The 16,753-nt window shown below is 44.7% G+C and overlaps 1 protein-coding gene across 3 annotated transcripts in view; it reads right to left on the reverse strand.

Annotated features, from left to right (window-relative positions):
• Positions 1-1,936: 1,936 nt before the first annotated feature.
• The window catches only part of SPATA18 (spermatogenesis associated 18), a 36,011-nt gene continuing 21,194 nt past the window's right edge, over positions 1,937-16,753 (reverse strand). Inside the window, exons 9-13 of one of the 3 annotated variants that reach the window (XM_032224708.1) lie at positions 13,070-13,242; positions 11,652-11,775; positions 8,400-8,486; positions 4,619-4,664; positions 1,937-2,953 (exon numbers count right to left, since the gene is read on the reverse strand). In XM_032224708.1, the coding sequence (XP_032080599.1) occupies positions 2,946-2,953; positions 4,619-4,664; positions 8,400-8,486; positions 11,652-11,775; positions 13,070-13,242 (438 nt within the window). In that variant the 3' untranslated portion in view covers positions 1,937-2,945. Of the gene's footprint in view, positions 2,954-4,577; positions 4,665-8,399; positions 8,487-11,651; positions 11,776-13,069; positions 13,243-16,753 lie in introns of those variants that run through there. The other 2 variants (XM_032224707.1, XM_032224709.1) reach the window with 2 other exon arrangements.

Raw genomic sequence — 16,753 nt, forward strand, 5'->3', positions numbered from 1 at the left:
GTTGCCATAAAAGGAAATGATGCAGTTTTGGGATTGCAAACATGTCTATTTATCCATAAACTTATTTAATAGTGTCTCAGAGGCTAAACAGAAATGTTCCTCATTGCATTTTTTTTGCTATGTAAAAATAGTCAGGATTTTTATGCACTATGTGAAAAGCAATTGAGGACATCTGACATTAACAGTCTGTTCAAGTGGTATGTATGTTGTAAATATATTTTCAGACCCAGCAACCAGATTTCATTATTCCCTAAGAAGCAACAGATTTAAAACACACACAGACACGAAAATAAAAACAACTGTGTTCTTGCAACAGGAATTGAAAAATATATTTTAAAAAACTGGTGGCTTAATATGCACAGGTTTCTGATTACACATTCAGAGCAATACATTTTTTTTAAAAAAAGTAATTAAAATAATATTACTTTAGAAAGATCAATCGTTCCAAACGAGGAGCCAGCCTTTTGAGGTAAGGCAGTTTCAGAACTGGAGAAATTGCCCAATTATTTGGGGGGAGGCAAAAATGCAAGCATGATCTCTAAAACAGTGTTTCTCAACCTTGGCAACTTGAAGATGTCCGGACTGGGGAATTCTGGGAGTTGAAGTCCGGACATCTTCAAGTTGCCAAGGTTGAGAAACACTGCTCTAAAAAGATACTTGATAGATTCACTTACTTAAATGTGTAAAAGACTTCACAATAGACCTGAAAGTATGTCCCCCATCGTATTTTTCTACACTAGCTTTACTCCATGTCTCTTAAGTAGGAAAATGAGACACTAAATCGACTTCTTCTCTTGAGTCTGTATGCATAGCATTGCCCTTTCATTACTGCTCCCATTTTGGGTATACAACATACCGTCAGCAGATGGCAGCAATGATATACACAAAAATTAAATCTTTACTGCCATCTACAGTCTTGGCTATTTTTTGCAGTTCAGATACAGAATGTTCAGTTTATATGTTTTGCTTTTAAGCTTAAAGACTCAGTCTTGATTTTTTTTTAAAAAAAATGTAATCATATTTTTCTAAAAAATATTTAATACACACACTTTAAATCAATTATCTTTGGTCCAAAGCAATAGTGAGACTATAAATTTGATTTTTTTTTAAAAAAAGCAACCAAAATGGTTAATCAACAGCATGCACACACATACCCATACAAAATAGAGTATTGGTTTAAAAAAAAAAAGATCAAAACATTAGAAGTAGTAACAATATCAGCTATCACTGCTTTTAGCTAAAATATGTTTGCTTGGTAAAGATCGCTGCACCAAATCACTTAACCAGCAAATTCAATGCAAACTCAGATCTGTCACATTTTGCTTGTCTGCTACTTAAGATAATTTTGTTTCTCGTCAATCCTTTGTCCATTTCCCCCAAGCCTTTTTCTTTTTCCTTCTTTCTAATAACTCTCATCTGATTACTCAAGATTATTTGCAGTCTTGATAACCTTGTTCTAATAATCAATCTTTGAAATTGCAGGCTCTTTCAAAGTTCAAAAAGATGGTTTTGGCTTCCGTGAACGTTAGAATAAAATAACAGAGTTGGAAGGGAACTTCTAGTCCAACCCCCTGCTTAGGCAGGAAACCCTACACCACTTCAGACAAATGGTTATCCAATGTTTTCTTTAAAACTTCCAGTGTTGGAGCATTCACAACTTCTGGAGGCAAGCTGTTCCACTGATTAATTGTTCTAACTGTCAGGAAATTTCTCCTTAGTTCTAAGTTGCTTCTCTCCTTGATTAGTTTCCACCCATTGCTTCTTGGCCTACCCTCAGGTGCTTTGGAGAATAGCTTGACTCCCTCTTCTTTGTGGCAGCCCCTGAGATATTGGAAGACTGCTATCATGTCTCCCCTAGCCCTCCTTTTGACATACCCAGTTCCTGCAACCGTTCTTCATGTTTTAGCCTGCAGTCCCCTAATCATCTTTGTTGCTTTTCTCTGCGCTCTTTGTAGAGTCTTGAAAAATTGAAATGTGTGGAACATTTGGGTTCCTTCAGATTATACAGATTTAAGGGCACATTAGTTCTGGCATTAAGCAAAGCCAGAGGGGTCAATTCCTTAAAGAGAAGAAAATACATGTTCCAGTAGGTAACCCTGTGAAACATTAATGAAAATGTGTTTCAAAAGTCTAAGTGGTGTATATTTCTTATAGGTTTAAAAATAAAGATGGTGTTTTATTTATACAGTCATGAGCAATAGAAAAGATTACTCCCTGTTATTGTGAAATTGAGTACATGTCTACTGCTGAAATAAAAAGTTCTAATTCTTACATCAACAGTTACATAATTATGTAAAAACCACAATGTTACGATCATATTTCCATGAAAATATAGCTATATATTTTCACTGGGCTTGATCTTAGCAACAATAGGCATCTTTCATTCCATTTCTTACAATTGGACTAAATGCCCTAAATTTTATTCAAATGCCCTAAATAAGCACCATCTTGTGATTATACTTCAAAAGACATCCGTACCATGCAATCTTAAAACACATCTACTCTGTATTAAGTCCCACAGAGTTTAATCAAAACTCAGTTGCAAGCAAATACACACAATATAGGAATGCAGCCTCAACATATTGCGGTTCTCAAAATAAACCCTAAAAGTCTGCTATCACAATATATTGAATGCCGACATCCTATCCCATTTCGCCCTCCGAATTCTGCAAAAGGAAGTGATGTCACAAGCTATGTAAACAATCTTTAAAGATCAAGAAACCTTCAAATGCACATGCAATTTTAAAATCGTGGCTGCATTCATTTTGCTGGAAAAAAAATGAAGAGTTATAAAAAACATATTAAGCTTTGTCGGAGGTATTCAAAGCAGATGTTCACATTATTTTAACTGTAGTTTGAGGTACTACTGGAACTGGAGAAGGCACCGTAGAAGCAGATGGGTCGAGATGAACAGAATCAAAAAAACCCATATCCTATTGGAGAATCTACTTTCCTATTGGAGAAAAAAAATGTATATAGATATAGCACTATGCATAAATGCCCCCCCACCCCAAGTAACTCTGCAGTAAATTAATAGGAGGTAGTAAGGTATATATTTACAACAGGGACGTGCAGTCACTAGAGGCAAGGGAGGCGGAGCCTCACCAGTCTCCTCAGGGAAAGGAAAGGATTTTAAATAATTTTCTTAAAATAATTAAAGCCAGGGTAGTTGCTACCAGATTTCAAGTCACAGTGGCTTGGTGTCTGCTCTCAGTATTAACTAGGAGGAGGCCAGAGAACTAGGGGCCTCTTTTGCATAAGGAATTTTTCGCCTTTTAAGAGTTAAGCAAGGGTTAACAAGCAAAGAATTTCTTATGCAAATGAGGCACATATTCTCTCGCCTCCTGTAGAGGGCATTTTTAGAGGCTTTTTAGAGTATTCTAGGAGCGACTAGCTCAGTCTGACTTCAGAGCTCTGGCTTTTCAAGAGGGCAGGGTAGGGCAGGGAGAAGCAGAGTTGAAATCGTCTCTGAAACAGCTGGAAAAGGTGCGTGTGTGGGGAGGGGGGAGGAATTCAAAAAGTTTGATCGGAAGGCAGCAGGGAAAGTGGGGGTATGGCAGAGGAGCTGCTTTCAAGCCTTTGGAAAATATATCCAATCCAACTTCTGTGTTTGTGTTTGAGAGTGAGTGAATGAGAGAAGGATCGAAGTTCTCTGTGTGCATGTGTCTGTTTGAGAGAGGGGGAGGGAAGGAGAGAGGGAGGAAGGAGCGGGAGGGAGAAGAAAAAGAATGGGAAAACTTATTTTGCAAGGGGGGAAAATGCTGTCGCTTTAAATCGGAACTTAGCATGCCTGGCTGTGGAATTCTGGGAGTTGAAGTCCACAAGTCTAAAAACAGCCTCACCGGGGCTAAAGCTGACCGCACATCACTGATTTACAATCTTGTTTTCCCTTGTGTATTGATTATTTCTTTTGAGTAAGAAAAATGGGTTAGCCAAAGTTAACTACCTGGAATTGGCTTTCTCCAGCATGTTGATGTAATTTATAGTGAGTACCTATATGCAGCATAGAATTATCTGCATTTATTAATAATTTTTCTTAGTTCTGAATAGATCCCTCATTTGCAGTTTTATTTCCCTAAAAATACTGTTACTCTTGAAAAAGGACCATGAATGCTAATAACTGCAGCAAATATTAAGAGATATGGGAATGCTTGGGTATAAAATGACGTAAGGAATTCTATTCACCCTAACCCAGAGGTCGGAAACCCTGGAGCCGTATGTGGCTCTTTCATCCCTCTGCTGTGGCTCCCTGTCGCCAGTGGGATCCACAATTGATAGGGCTTTTGGTTAGGACGCTGTTCTAGGACGAGACTCTATGGTGGGGGAAAATGGACTTCTGGTTAGCTCCAGAATGGAACGAGGGGCTTCCAGTTAGGACCTTTGTGGCTCTTTGAGTGTTTAAAGTTGCCGACCCCTGCCCTAATCAAAAACCTTAACATCATTACAGGAAACTATTTATGTTAAAACAGTGCAAACGAAGAACATTGGTTTTAAAGGAAGAAAAAAAAAAACCAGCCTGGAAAATTATATATTGAATCTTTACTTGATTATCATTTTATATTAAATTAAATTTGAATTTAAATCCACGGCGGCCTACATTCTGAAAAGGCCCACTTACTTGGGCTTCCGTTCCTTAATGGGGAAGGACTCCGGCTTCGAGTTGTCTAAAAGACCAAAAAAAAAAAAAGATATTTTGATTCATCTCCATTCCTTTTACTCCAGAAAAAAAACAAATCTGAATTGAACACACACCATCAGATGAGGTGGAATGAAAAATTGTAATGTTTTATAATGATAGTCTCAGTGCCACAATTGGAATACATCATGGTGGAATTCAGCCGGTTTGGACTGATTCGGGTGAATCGGTAGCTCCAACGATCAGCTGAGACCAAACCGGTTCACTCCGACGGTCCACCCCTGTACTATACTGACCTATAGAGCCGAGGTGGCGCAGTGGTTAGGGTGCAGTACTGCAGGCCACTTCAGCTGACTGTTATCTGCAGTTCAGCGGTTCTAATCTCACCGGCTCAAGGTTGGCTCAGCCTTCCATCCTTCCGAGGTGGGTGAAATGAGGACCCAGACTGTGGGGGCAATATGCTGACTCTGTAAACCGCTTAGAGAGGGCTGAAAGCCCTATGAAGTGGTATATAAGTCTAACTGCTATTGCTATTGCTATTTCCTTTGTTTGAAGCCCAGCTGATAGCCGCGGCAGAGCGAATGGCCTCACCTCAGCTGTTTTACTCACCAGTGCTCCAGTGGAAGGTAGGTTTTTGAGCTGTTTTCAAACCCACCGCGCATGCGCAAAGCGCACGCTCAGCGAACCGGTTGTTACACCGGTTGATCCCACCACTGATCTTAGTCAGTGCTCTGACTAAGCAACAGTTGAGGCGAGGCAATTTGCTCTGCCGCGCCTATCAGCTGGGCTTCAAACAAAAGAAATATAGGTCAGTACACTGTAGGAGCAAGTGGGCGGGCCCACTTGATCGTCGGAGCGAACCAGTTCGCTCCCAGCTGATTGTCGGAGCTACAGGTTCACCCGAACCAGTCCAAATCGGCTGAATCCCACCCCTGATCTTAGTACATGAAGCACTAAGAATACTTTTGAGGCCTATATATTTGATCACTGAAGGCATTCATTCTCCAGAGTAAATTAGGCCAGTTAGAATGTTGTGTATTGCTCTACTGCCATTTAGCAATTATATACATCAGTGTTTCTCAAGCGTGGCAACTTGGCAAGATGTGTGGAGTTGAACTCCCAGAATTCTCCACCTACCATGCTGGCTGGAGAATTCTGGGAGTTGAAGTCCACATATCTTCAAGCTGCCAAGGTTAAGAAAAACTGATTTAGATGTTGACATTCCACAAACAATATCCCTACCAGACAATTGTGTTAAAAAGAGCAGTCCACTAGTGCTTGAGCCAGGAGAATAATGTGCTGGCATGAACCTCAGGTCCTAAGTGATCACACATCTTCATCATATCACTTAGGTGGCCACACAGCTAGATGAGACAATTTATTGTCTCTCCCAATTTTTTAAAAAATCCTATACTTTTTCCAGCTACTCCTGGACCAACGAAGCTGCAACTCTCTTGCATAAACCATTGAATCCATAAGAAAATAATAATACTTTTTCCAGTTAGAATTGAACAACCTATCATCTTCCAAAGTCCCTCTGCATTGCCTGTTTTTAGAAAGAAGAGTCAGCCTTGGGTCACCTACAACCTTTGAAGAAGGGGTGACGGTTTCAAAGTATGTGAGGTTGGATTGGGGCAAACGGGTGATGTTTCTTTGATCTCTTAGAAGGAGATATTTGAGAGTAAAGCTTTGGATTACTATTTTCAATCTTTGGTGGCCTCATTCCAAAGATTACAGCTTCCTGCTAGATGGATAGAGAAAGCATTTCTATGAGGCCACCAAAGATTGTAAAAATGATTGTTGAAGGCCCACACATGGCCTGTGTTGAGTTATAAGGTTGCCAAAATCTGTGTGGGTTGAGCTATAAATGAGCATTGGAGATTAGTGGAGTTCTATAAATCCCTAACAACTCAACCTTATGCCAGCTGTTTTTCTATGCAATGTCCTCATGACATCTCCTTTCCCTTATCCCAAACCATAGTGGAGGTACCTTAAAGTGGTCTTCAGGTATTCCCCTTCCTCTCTTAGTTGTTTTCCTTACCATTGAATTGTGTTGGCGCACCTCAGGTTTAGGGTTAGGGAAAGCGGTGGGATACAAGATGATTTGGACCAGTTCTGGCGAATGGGTAGCTCTGATGAGCAGCTGGGGAGCGAACCAGTTCGCTCCGACGATCAGGTTGGCCCCCCTGCTCGCCCCTGCACTTTACTTACCTATATCCTCCCCGCTGATTCACGCGGCAAAGCGGATTGCCACGCCTCAGCTGTGTTACTCCCCAGAAGTAACGTGGAAGGTAAGTTTTGCTGAAATTGCTAATGCGCGCAAAGTACGCGATCACCGAATTGGTTGTTAATCTGGCAGGATCCCAACACTGGTTGGTGACCACAAATGGGGGTTGGGTTACAAGGAGAATTCCACTCATGCAGGCAACTATGGGACTGAGGAAGTGCAATAATTCTGCACACAAATTCAGTGTCTTTTGAACCCTAATGTTTTCTTATTGCTCAATCCTGAATTTTGAGTACTTTGATGATGATGATGGTGATGATGATGATGATGATGATGATGACGACGCCAGAGTCGAAGAAAAAGAAAAAATAATGAACTATTGCGACCTGGCCATCAAAACTACATGGCTATGGATGAAGCATGTCACAGTGATACCCATTGTCATTGGGGCACTTGGCACCATGTCCAAGAATTTTACAAGATATATCAACAAATTGCAGCTTCCTGCACTAACACCAGTGGAACTGCAAAAAACGGTGCTACTCAGAACATCTTATATTTTAAGAAGGTACTTGGTTGATACCTAGGATGCTGGCAGCAAACCGTATCAACCATTAGCACCAGTCAATGGTATTTGTAATGCATTTTTGAATGTTCAGTTGGCTGAGTTTCATGTTTAATGAATAAAGTAAATAATAATAATAATAATGATGATAATCATCATCATGATAATCATCATGATAATCATCATCATCATCATCATAACCATAACAATAACAATAGAAATCATCATAATCATCATAATCATCATCGTAATCATCATAATGATTCTACATAACGCTCTACATGGGGCAGCCTTTGAAGAGTATTCGGAGACTTCAACTCGTCCAGAATGCAGCCGCGCGAGCGATTGTGGGTGCACCTCGGTACACCCACGTTACACCTATCCTCCGCGAGCTGCACTGGTTACCGATCGGTCTCTGGATACGCTTCAAAGTGCTAGTCGTAACTTATAAAGCCCTTCATGGTATTGGACCTGGGTACTTGAGAGACTGCCTGCTGCCAATTACCTCCCAAAGACCCGTTAGATCACACAGGGTCGGCCTCCTCCGGGTTCCGTCCACCAGCCAATGCCATCTGGCTACTACCCAGAGGGGGGCCTTCTCTGTAGCAGCTCCAGCCCTCTGGAATGAACTCCCCGCAGAGATCCGGACCCTCACCTCTCTCCAGGCCTTCCGGAAAGCCCTCAAAACCTGGCTGTGCCGGCAGGCCTGGGGTTGATGAGTTCCCCTCCCCTCTCGACTGGTATGGCTGTGTGATTTTCGTGTATTTTAATTATGTGTACTGTTGTTTATGTTCCCTTTCCCCTTTGAGTTGTTCACCGCCCTGAGTCCCTCCTGGAGAAGGGCGGCATACAAATAAACCAAATACAATACAATACAATAATCATCATAATCATAATGTTGCCTTCAGTGCAAACTCCTGGGAATGCATCTAATTTTGAACTACTATGTTAATCGGTTTATGTTACTTTACCAAATTCCGAGAGTATCCTGTACTACGAGACAGAGGGCTAGCACTACGACTGCGACTTTGACTCCTGTTTCTGCTTCTGGAAGACCACTGAAATAAAATACAAACCATGAAACAGATCTCAGTTAAGCGGGGATCCTTTTAATGGGTAGGCTTTGCAGAAAGTAGGAGACTATTGGGGAAAAAAGGACTTATTCCTTTTTTTTTGCTATACTGCAGGCAAATCTTGTCCATTTCAGAAGGGTCCACAAGATGGGGATCGAAACAATCAAGATGGCGGCTTTCACTGTGAAATCAAAGCTCCGCCTATTTTTACGTGCTATCTTGACTCCTTTTGAGCTTACTCTTTGGACACCCCAACGTGCAGATGTTGCCACTCAGGTTGGCCATTGCTAACACCTCTGGGAATTGAACCCACATCTGGAACCAGTAAAAGTTGGGAAACACTGCTCTACCACATTCTAGACTCCAATCCCAATCGTAGCATGCAAATGATCTGGAATTTCTCTCTAGCAAGATGCTTTAAAATTTCAGCCTTCCACTTGACACACAGCTGAAATTCTAAATATTATTGCCTCTGTAATCCAATTGACAGATTGTGCTTAACCAAGGCTTGCTGAATAACTCACAATTTACTGGATTTGTACATCACACCAAAGCAAATATATAAACCCAAGTATTTGAGTTTTAGATATTTTGGCTCAAGAGATTGAGCCAAAACTGAAGGAACTGTGTTAACAGCTTAGCATAGTGCTTGAACCTAGCATATATTATATTTTTTCCAAGATGACACCCTCCAGATATGCTGAATTTCCCCCGTAGCCAGGATTCCCAGCTCATGTGGAATTCTGGAGTTTGAAGTCTCTTGTGTTTTGTGAGAGTGGTTTATGTGGGATTAGAGATTGGTTGATAACTTCAGCTGAAGGATCACTTAATTTCATGAATAGGCCATTTGATTTTAATCAGCCATTGTCAATTCAGTTAGTATTCATTTGTCTTTTGGTTCTGGGCTAGTTTTTCTTGGTGTATGCTTTTTTTGAAGGTACCTATCAGTGTTATATAAATGTGCAAGTAGAGGTAGTCCTCAACTTATGACCACAATCGATCCCAAAATTTCTGTTGTTAAATGAGACATTTGTTAAGTGAATTTTGTCCCATTTTATGACCTTTCTTGCCTCAGTTCTTGACTCCAGCGGATTAGTTAGTAACCTATCCTCCGCGAGCTGCGCTGGCTCCCTATCGGTCTCCGGATGCGATTCAAGGTGCTGGTTATTACCTTTAAAGCCCTACATGGCCTAGGACCTGGATACCTGCGAGACCGCCTACTGCTGTATACCTCCCAACGGCCGATAAGATCGCACAGGGTGGGCCTTCTCCAGGTGCTGTCAGCCAGACAATGTCGGCTGGCGGCCTCCCGGGGGAGGGCCTTCTCTGTAGCCGCTCCGACCCTATGGAATGAACTACCCCCAGAGATCCGGACCCTACCCACTCTCATGGCCTTCCGAAAGGCTATCAAAACCTGGCTATTCCGGAAGACCTGGGGCTGTTGACCTCATGACTGAGGTCCAGCCCCGACCAGATTGGGTGCATAATGTGGTTTTAATTCGTTTCCTCTGTTTTTTCATTCTTTTTAAAATTTACTCTCTGTAAGACGCCCGGAGTCCTTCGGGATTGGGCGGCCTATAAGTCTATTAAATACAAATACAAATACCCTGTTGTTAAGTGAATCTGGCTTCCTCATTGACATTGCTTGCCAAAAGGTCGCAAAAGAGGATCACACGACCTTGGGACACAGCAACAGTCATAAATATGTACCAGCTGCCAAGCCTTTGAATTTTGATCACCTGATCATGGGGATGCTGGAAAAGTCCTAACTGTGAAAAACCGTGACAAGTCTCATTTTTCAGTGCCGTTGTAACTTTGAACAGTCACTAAAACGAACTGTGGCAACTTGAGGTCTACCTGTACACCAGTGGTGGGATTCAAATAATTTAACAACCGGTTCTCTGCCCTAATGACTAGCTGGGTAGGCGTGGCTCGGTGGTCATGTGACTGGATGGGCGTGGTCAACTCAATGTCACTCAGGTCGATGGGCGCTTCGCCTTAGCTGTTACAATGGAGAAAGAGTTAACCGGAGAGGCAGTTACTGTAAGCAGGGCAATAAAGAGGAGGCTAGAAGCAACACCAGAGTGTTTCTTTCCTGCCTTCCTTACAGGATTAGCCCTGTAAAGTGGGAAAAAACAAAAGGAGATTTCTTCCAACAACCGGTTCTCCGAACTGCTAAGAAAGCTAACAAACGGTTCTCTCGAATAGGTGCGAACCGGCTGAATCCCACCACTGGTGTACACAGACACATTAAGTGGGGAGGTGGAAGTAGACTGGAAAGGAAGAACGTTGAGCATCGCTGGGACTTCTGTGTGAGTTGTAATCTTTTTCGGTCTAATGTTTCCTTTTGTGGGTACAGGATTGTTTTAAATCCCAGACTGTTTTCCTTTGGAGCAAATATAGCTAAACAATTAATTAAGTTCGGTGTCATAAATGTAAGCCGTCGTGAGCTTTTTGGATCACCTCTTTCAGAACCTCCTATGCACAGATGGGTTGCTCCCGGTTCAGCCTGGATCGGGCGAACCGGTAGCAGCGGCGGTGGGAGGCTCCCATAGTTTCTCCCATTTTTTTTCCCCTCGGGAGGCAACTGGACTTCCTTGTTTTTTTTGGAAGACGTTTCGCTCTGTGATGCGATTCCAAATTTTTTTTATTACATATGGGCGTGGCTTTGTGGGTGTGGCTTTGTGGGTGTGGCTTTGTGGGTGTGGCTTTGTGAGCATGGCAGGGGAAGGATACTGCAAAATCCCCATTCCCTCCCCACCCCACTAACCTGCTTCCCAGTCCGTTCTCCTGTTCAGGGCAACCAAAGAAGATCAGTTGGGAGGCTGGGAAGCAATGGGTAGGTGGGCGCGGCCAGCCTATTTCCCGGTTCTCTGAACTACTCAAAATTTCCGCTACCGGTTCTCCACTACCGGTCAGAATTGGCTGAATACCACCTCTGATTTCGCTTCTCATCCAAGAAGCTTCTTCAGGTCTGACAAGATAGTGAATCAATCCTTCCATCCTCCACTATCCTGCCAGAGTCGAAGAAGCTTCTTGGATGAGAAGTGAAACGTCTTCCAAAGAAAAAAACTCCAGTTGCCTCCTGAGAAACGAAATAAGCACCTTTGGGAGCCTTGGCCTCTAAGTTTAAACATTTCAAAAGCCTACCAGAGCACCTCTTTTAGTTACAGCCTCTCCCTTCACAATCACTGAGTCCTCTTCCAGGAGCGCTGGCCAGATGTGATAAGCCACCAGTGGAGCTGTGAAATCAGAATCATAGCTGCGACGGTACCTAATCAGATACAAAAGAAATTCAGTTACAACTGAGGTTGCGGGTGGGAGTTTCCCTTATGTTATCACCTGTCCATCTCGTGTTTCCCCAGGGCACTCGGAACAATTATCATATTTACTCTGGCATGAGGACGAAGGGGAAAGTGTCAGATGATGCTTACAATAAAAATGTCAAGCCTGCCATTGTATGCAAGCATGGAGGGCATAAATAATGGCTTGTCAGACGAAGGGGGAGAACTGCTAACAAGATTGTGAACCCTAACCTTTTTCTTCTCCTCGGGGGAGGGCCTTCTCTGTGGCCACTCCGGCCCTCTGGAACGATTCGGGGGAGATTCGGACCCTCACCACCCTTCTGGCTTTCCGCAAAGCTGTCAAGACCTGGATATTCCGGCAGGCCTGGGGCTGATGAGTTCCCAGCCCCACTTGAATTGCTGTGACTGTTGTGTTGTTTTTAATCTGTTTTGTGTATCTTGTTCCTGTCTTGTTTGTTTTTTGTATTTCCCCCTTCCCCACTTGTTTGTTAGCCGCCCGGAGTCCCTCGGGAATAGGGCGGCGTACAAGTATAATAAACATCCAACATCCATTCTCGCATGCCGAAATGTGTGACAGCGTGCGCGAGCATGCCCACGTCCATTATACAATGTACCCTTTCCCCTGTACATACATACACGACCCCCCCCAGCTCCCCCTGCCCTGTGCATGTGCGTGACCCCCTCCCCATGCTCCCCCGCATGCATGCAATTTCTTCCCCCCCCCCCATTTTGGGCCTCCCTGAAGCCTCCCGAAACCAAAAATGGGGGGGCGCAGCACCACCCCCACCTCCCCCCCCCCCGTGCATGAATGTGTCGTCTCCCACATGTGGTGGATGGTGGATATGACCTAGTCAGCCTCCTGCACCACCGCATGTTTTTACTCTTCCTGGGCTCCCGAGCGAAAAAAGCCTCCCCAGGCTCCAGAGACCCTCCCAAACTTCTGCTAGGCGTGCTTTTTGCTCCCCCCCAAGCCTCCATGTGCGCTTACCTGCATGCAAAACGGGCTACGTGGGGACTCCTGGGAAAGGAGGGGTGGGCAGGGCCAGCCAGGAGTGGGATTTGGGTGGGATTTCTGAGCTGCACAGAAACTTAGCTAGAGGTTCTCCCACCACCCACCCCCCCTGCAAACCCCCAGCAGCCAACCTCTGGTTGAGTGTGGTTTTTAATTGATTGCATCTCCGTTCAGGGAGGTGAATGTGTTTCCACATCTTTTTGCTTTTTTAAGATTAGGTATGGAAAACATGCCTGATTTGTTTCCCTTACTTGTACTCGCTGAACAGCTCTCCATCTGTACCAAAAGAAACGTCAAGGGGCGGATCTAAAGTTTGCATGGAAAAAGCTATCCGGCATAACTCTCGTATCAAGCTACTGATCATGATGAAATCAACGCCTGGGAGAGAAATCTTAGGACTGATGTTCAGAGCGCAGATGACTTCCTAAAAACATATAAAAATATGGGCGGTTATTTCCTAGAAAAAAATAATTGGGAATTACCCCCACCCCCAGAAAGTAACAATTGCAGATAGGCCATTTAAAACTGGAACCCAAAATGATGGAATGACTATGTTAAGACCAAGTGGCTTCCTAAACTCTCCCCCCCACCCCCCCAATTCACATCAACATACTGGCATCCATCTGTGGGAAGTTATCATCCAGCCCTCTCCCAGAAAAATGAAATATCCTAGGAAATATTGAACATATGGGGCACCCCCTAACATATGGGGTGCCGCAGGGTTCGGTCTTATCCCCCCTACTATTCAACATATACATGAAACCGCTGGGCGAGATCATTCGGAGGCACGGGATAAAATACCATCAATACGCGGACGATACTCAACTGTATCTGTCCGCCCCGTGCCAACTCAATGAAGCGGTGGACGTGATGAACCGGGGTCTTGAGGCCGTTAAGAACTGGATGAGCACTAACAAACTGGTACTCAACCCAGACAAGACCGAGTGGCTGTTGTGTTTCCCTCCCAACAATTTGGCCAGTGTTCCATCGCTCAGGCTGGGGGGTCAAATTCTACACCCCTTAGATAGGGTTCGCAACTTGGGAGTCCTCCTGGACCCACAGCTGACTTTCGACCATCATTTGTCGGCTGTGACCAGGGGGGCATTTGCCCAGGTTCGCCTGGTCCGCCAGTTGCGACCCTACCTGAACCGGGAGGCCCTCGCAACAGTCACTCGAGCCCTTGTGATCTCTAGGCTGGAATACTGCAATGTGCTCTACATGGGGCTGCCCCTGAAGTGCATCCGGCGACTGCAGTTAGTCCAGAATGCGGCCGCGCGAGTGATAGTGGGAGCACCGCGGTTCGCCCACATAACACCGATCCTCTGCGAGCTACACTGGCTACCTGTTGATCTCCGGGTGCGCTTCAGGGTGTTACTTACCACCTATAAAGCCCTCCATGGTAGTGGATCTGGGTACTTGAGAGACCGCCTCCTGCCGATTACCTCCCTCCGACCAATTAGATCGCACAGATTGGGCCTCCTCCGAATTCCATCCGCCAGTCAATGTCGACTGGCGACTACGCGGAGGAGAGCCTTTTCAGTAGCAGCTCCGACCCTGTGGAACGACCTCCCCGTCGAGATTCGCACCCTCACCACCGTCCAGACCTTCCGCACAGCCCTTAAGATCTGGCTATCCCGGCAGGCCTGGGGATAAGTTCATAATTCGCCCCGCCCGAGTGTTGAATGTTGAATGAAAGTTGTGTTTTACTGTTTATTTTTATTCACATATTGTTATGTTTTATATTGCACCCCCCTTTCCTATGAATGTAAGCCGCCCTGAGTCCCCTCAGGGAAAAGGGCGGCCTATAAATTCCAAATAAATGAAAATGAAAAAAGGCAGAATGTTTCTCTGGATGTGAAAAGAAACATGTTTTAAAAGACAGAATAGTTGCCTGTAGCTTCCTGCCCATCCCAACTGTTAATAGGCCATTAAGACTAGCCAGGCTAGTCCACTTTACATAATAAAGACTTCACCAGCAGCTACAGAAAGGCATGATAATATTGGAACTTTACTCAACTGACCACATGGCATCTGAGACCTCATCCATTCCTGGATTCAAAACAGAGCCTAGAGAGTAGCCCCTGCATGGCCCCATGGGAGTCTGACAACCAATCAGAATACATTTCTTACACAGGAACAGGAAACAGAGAAGTGGGACTGAACAGGTTATAAAAAGCCTAGCAAGCCCCTCCTTCAGCCCTTCTCTTCTTCTCCACCAACATTGAAGCATGTGATCACCTTTTCTGTTCAGGGCTCAAGCCATGTGGCCCTGTCCACCAATAAACCATCTTTCCAAGTAGCTTCCATGTCTCCAGTATTTTTCCCCACTTGGAGCTGAACCCAGAAGGACATTTCTTTCAACACATCATAAACCATCTTGTAACACTTCCCATTTAACTTAATTAAATGAATGAAGTGGTTTAATTATGTGCTATTTCACTAACATTTTATTTTAGGGGTTGATTTAAAGATTTTCTGCTGCCCCAGTGACTCAGTTGGAGAAGCAATGGAGAGACATAATTAGGAATAGATTTGTTTTCAGAGGTACCTGAAGGGTCAAGATGGCAGCCATGAGTACAGAACTGAAGCCCTACAACCGGCCCTGAGGTTTTTCAACGTCTGAATGGAACTGCTGGACAAGCAAATCCATCCGTTTGGGAGATATAACAACAGTATGCTGACGATATCCAATGATATAATTCTAGCCCAGACTACCATTCAGGATCCATAATTTCTAGTTAGAAATCAGCAGGTGGTATTCTGACCTAGGTTTCCTGATAAAGCATAAACTACACGCTTAGTCCCCAAAACCCTGCGAATTATGGTCATTCACAGCCTGTAATGATTCCCAAACAGTCTGTGAAGAGTCCAGCAGAAGTCTGCCACAGTCTTTCAGGGTAATGCTGATAAGCACCCGCCTTCATCTCCCTTGAAACACTGCCAGAGAGCTAATTGCCAATTAGTTTTGCAAGGCCAAACGGAGCACAGAGTCCAACAGAGCTTCTCAGAGTTTGAACCGACCAGAATGAACAAAATTGCTTCCTGCAAAAGCTCACGTCTGTTTGCTCCTCTTTTATGTCTTATAGGAGGGGCCAATCCTCTCCAAGCCTTACTCCCAAGTTGCCCCTTTTTGTCTTAATTGTTCTTGCCTTCTGGAAGCTCTGCGCATGCACACAGTGGGGACAGGCTCATACAGTTCTTCTGCTTTGCTCAGGGGTGGGTTGCTAATCCCGTTCCAACCGGTTCGGTTGGAACAGGGCTGGCGGCGTCCTCGTGCATGCGTGCAGTTCACGCATGCGTCTTAGCGCCTGCGCAATGCTCCAGCTGCTCGCGGAGACTTGCGTAGGCGCTGTATGTGACATCCAGCTGCTCGCGGAGAATCGCGCAGGCGCTGTATGTGCCATGCGCCTGCGTGGAAGCGCAAAAGCCTTCAAAGACCGGTAAGGAGTGTGGGCGGGCGGGTGGGCCCTTCGCTGTTCCCGGAAGTTACTTACTTCCGGATTCGCCGACCAACCGGTTCGCGGGGACCGCCACGAACCGGTTGAAACCCACCCCTGGCTTTGCTGCTATGAGACTCCCGAGGCTCCGGATGGCCCTGGCCCCCTCTCTGCCTCCAATGCAGAGCCCTCAACTGAGCCTTCCCCAGACTCCAAGACTGGCCCATGTTCCTCCCCAACCTCCTCACTGTCCGACTACGCAGGCCGGGATTCAGCCGGTTTGCACCTATTTGGGAGAACCGGTTGTTAACTTTCTACGTAGTTCAGAGAACCGTTGTTAGAAGAAATCTCCTTTTGGTTTTTCCCACTTTACAGAGCTAATCCTGTAAGGAAGGCAGGAAGGAAACATTCTGGTGTTGCTTCTAGCCTCATCGTTATTGCCCTGCGTACAGAAACTGCCTCTCGGGTTAACCCTCATTACATTGTAACAGCTAAGGC

Source organism: Thamnophis elegans, chromosome 9 (genome assembly GCF_009769535.1).
Source record: "Thamnophis elegans isolate rThaEle1 chromosome 9, rThaEle1.pri, whole genome shotgun sequence".
NCBI lineage: Eukaryota > Metazoa > Chordata > Lepidosauria > Squamata > Colubridae > Thamnophis > Thamnophis elegans.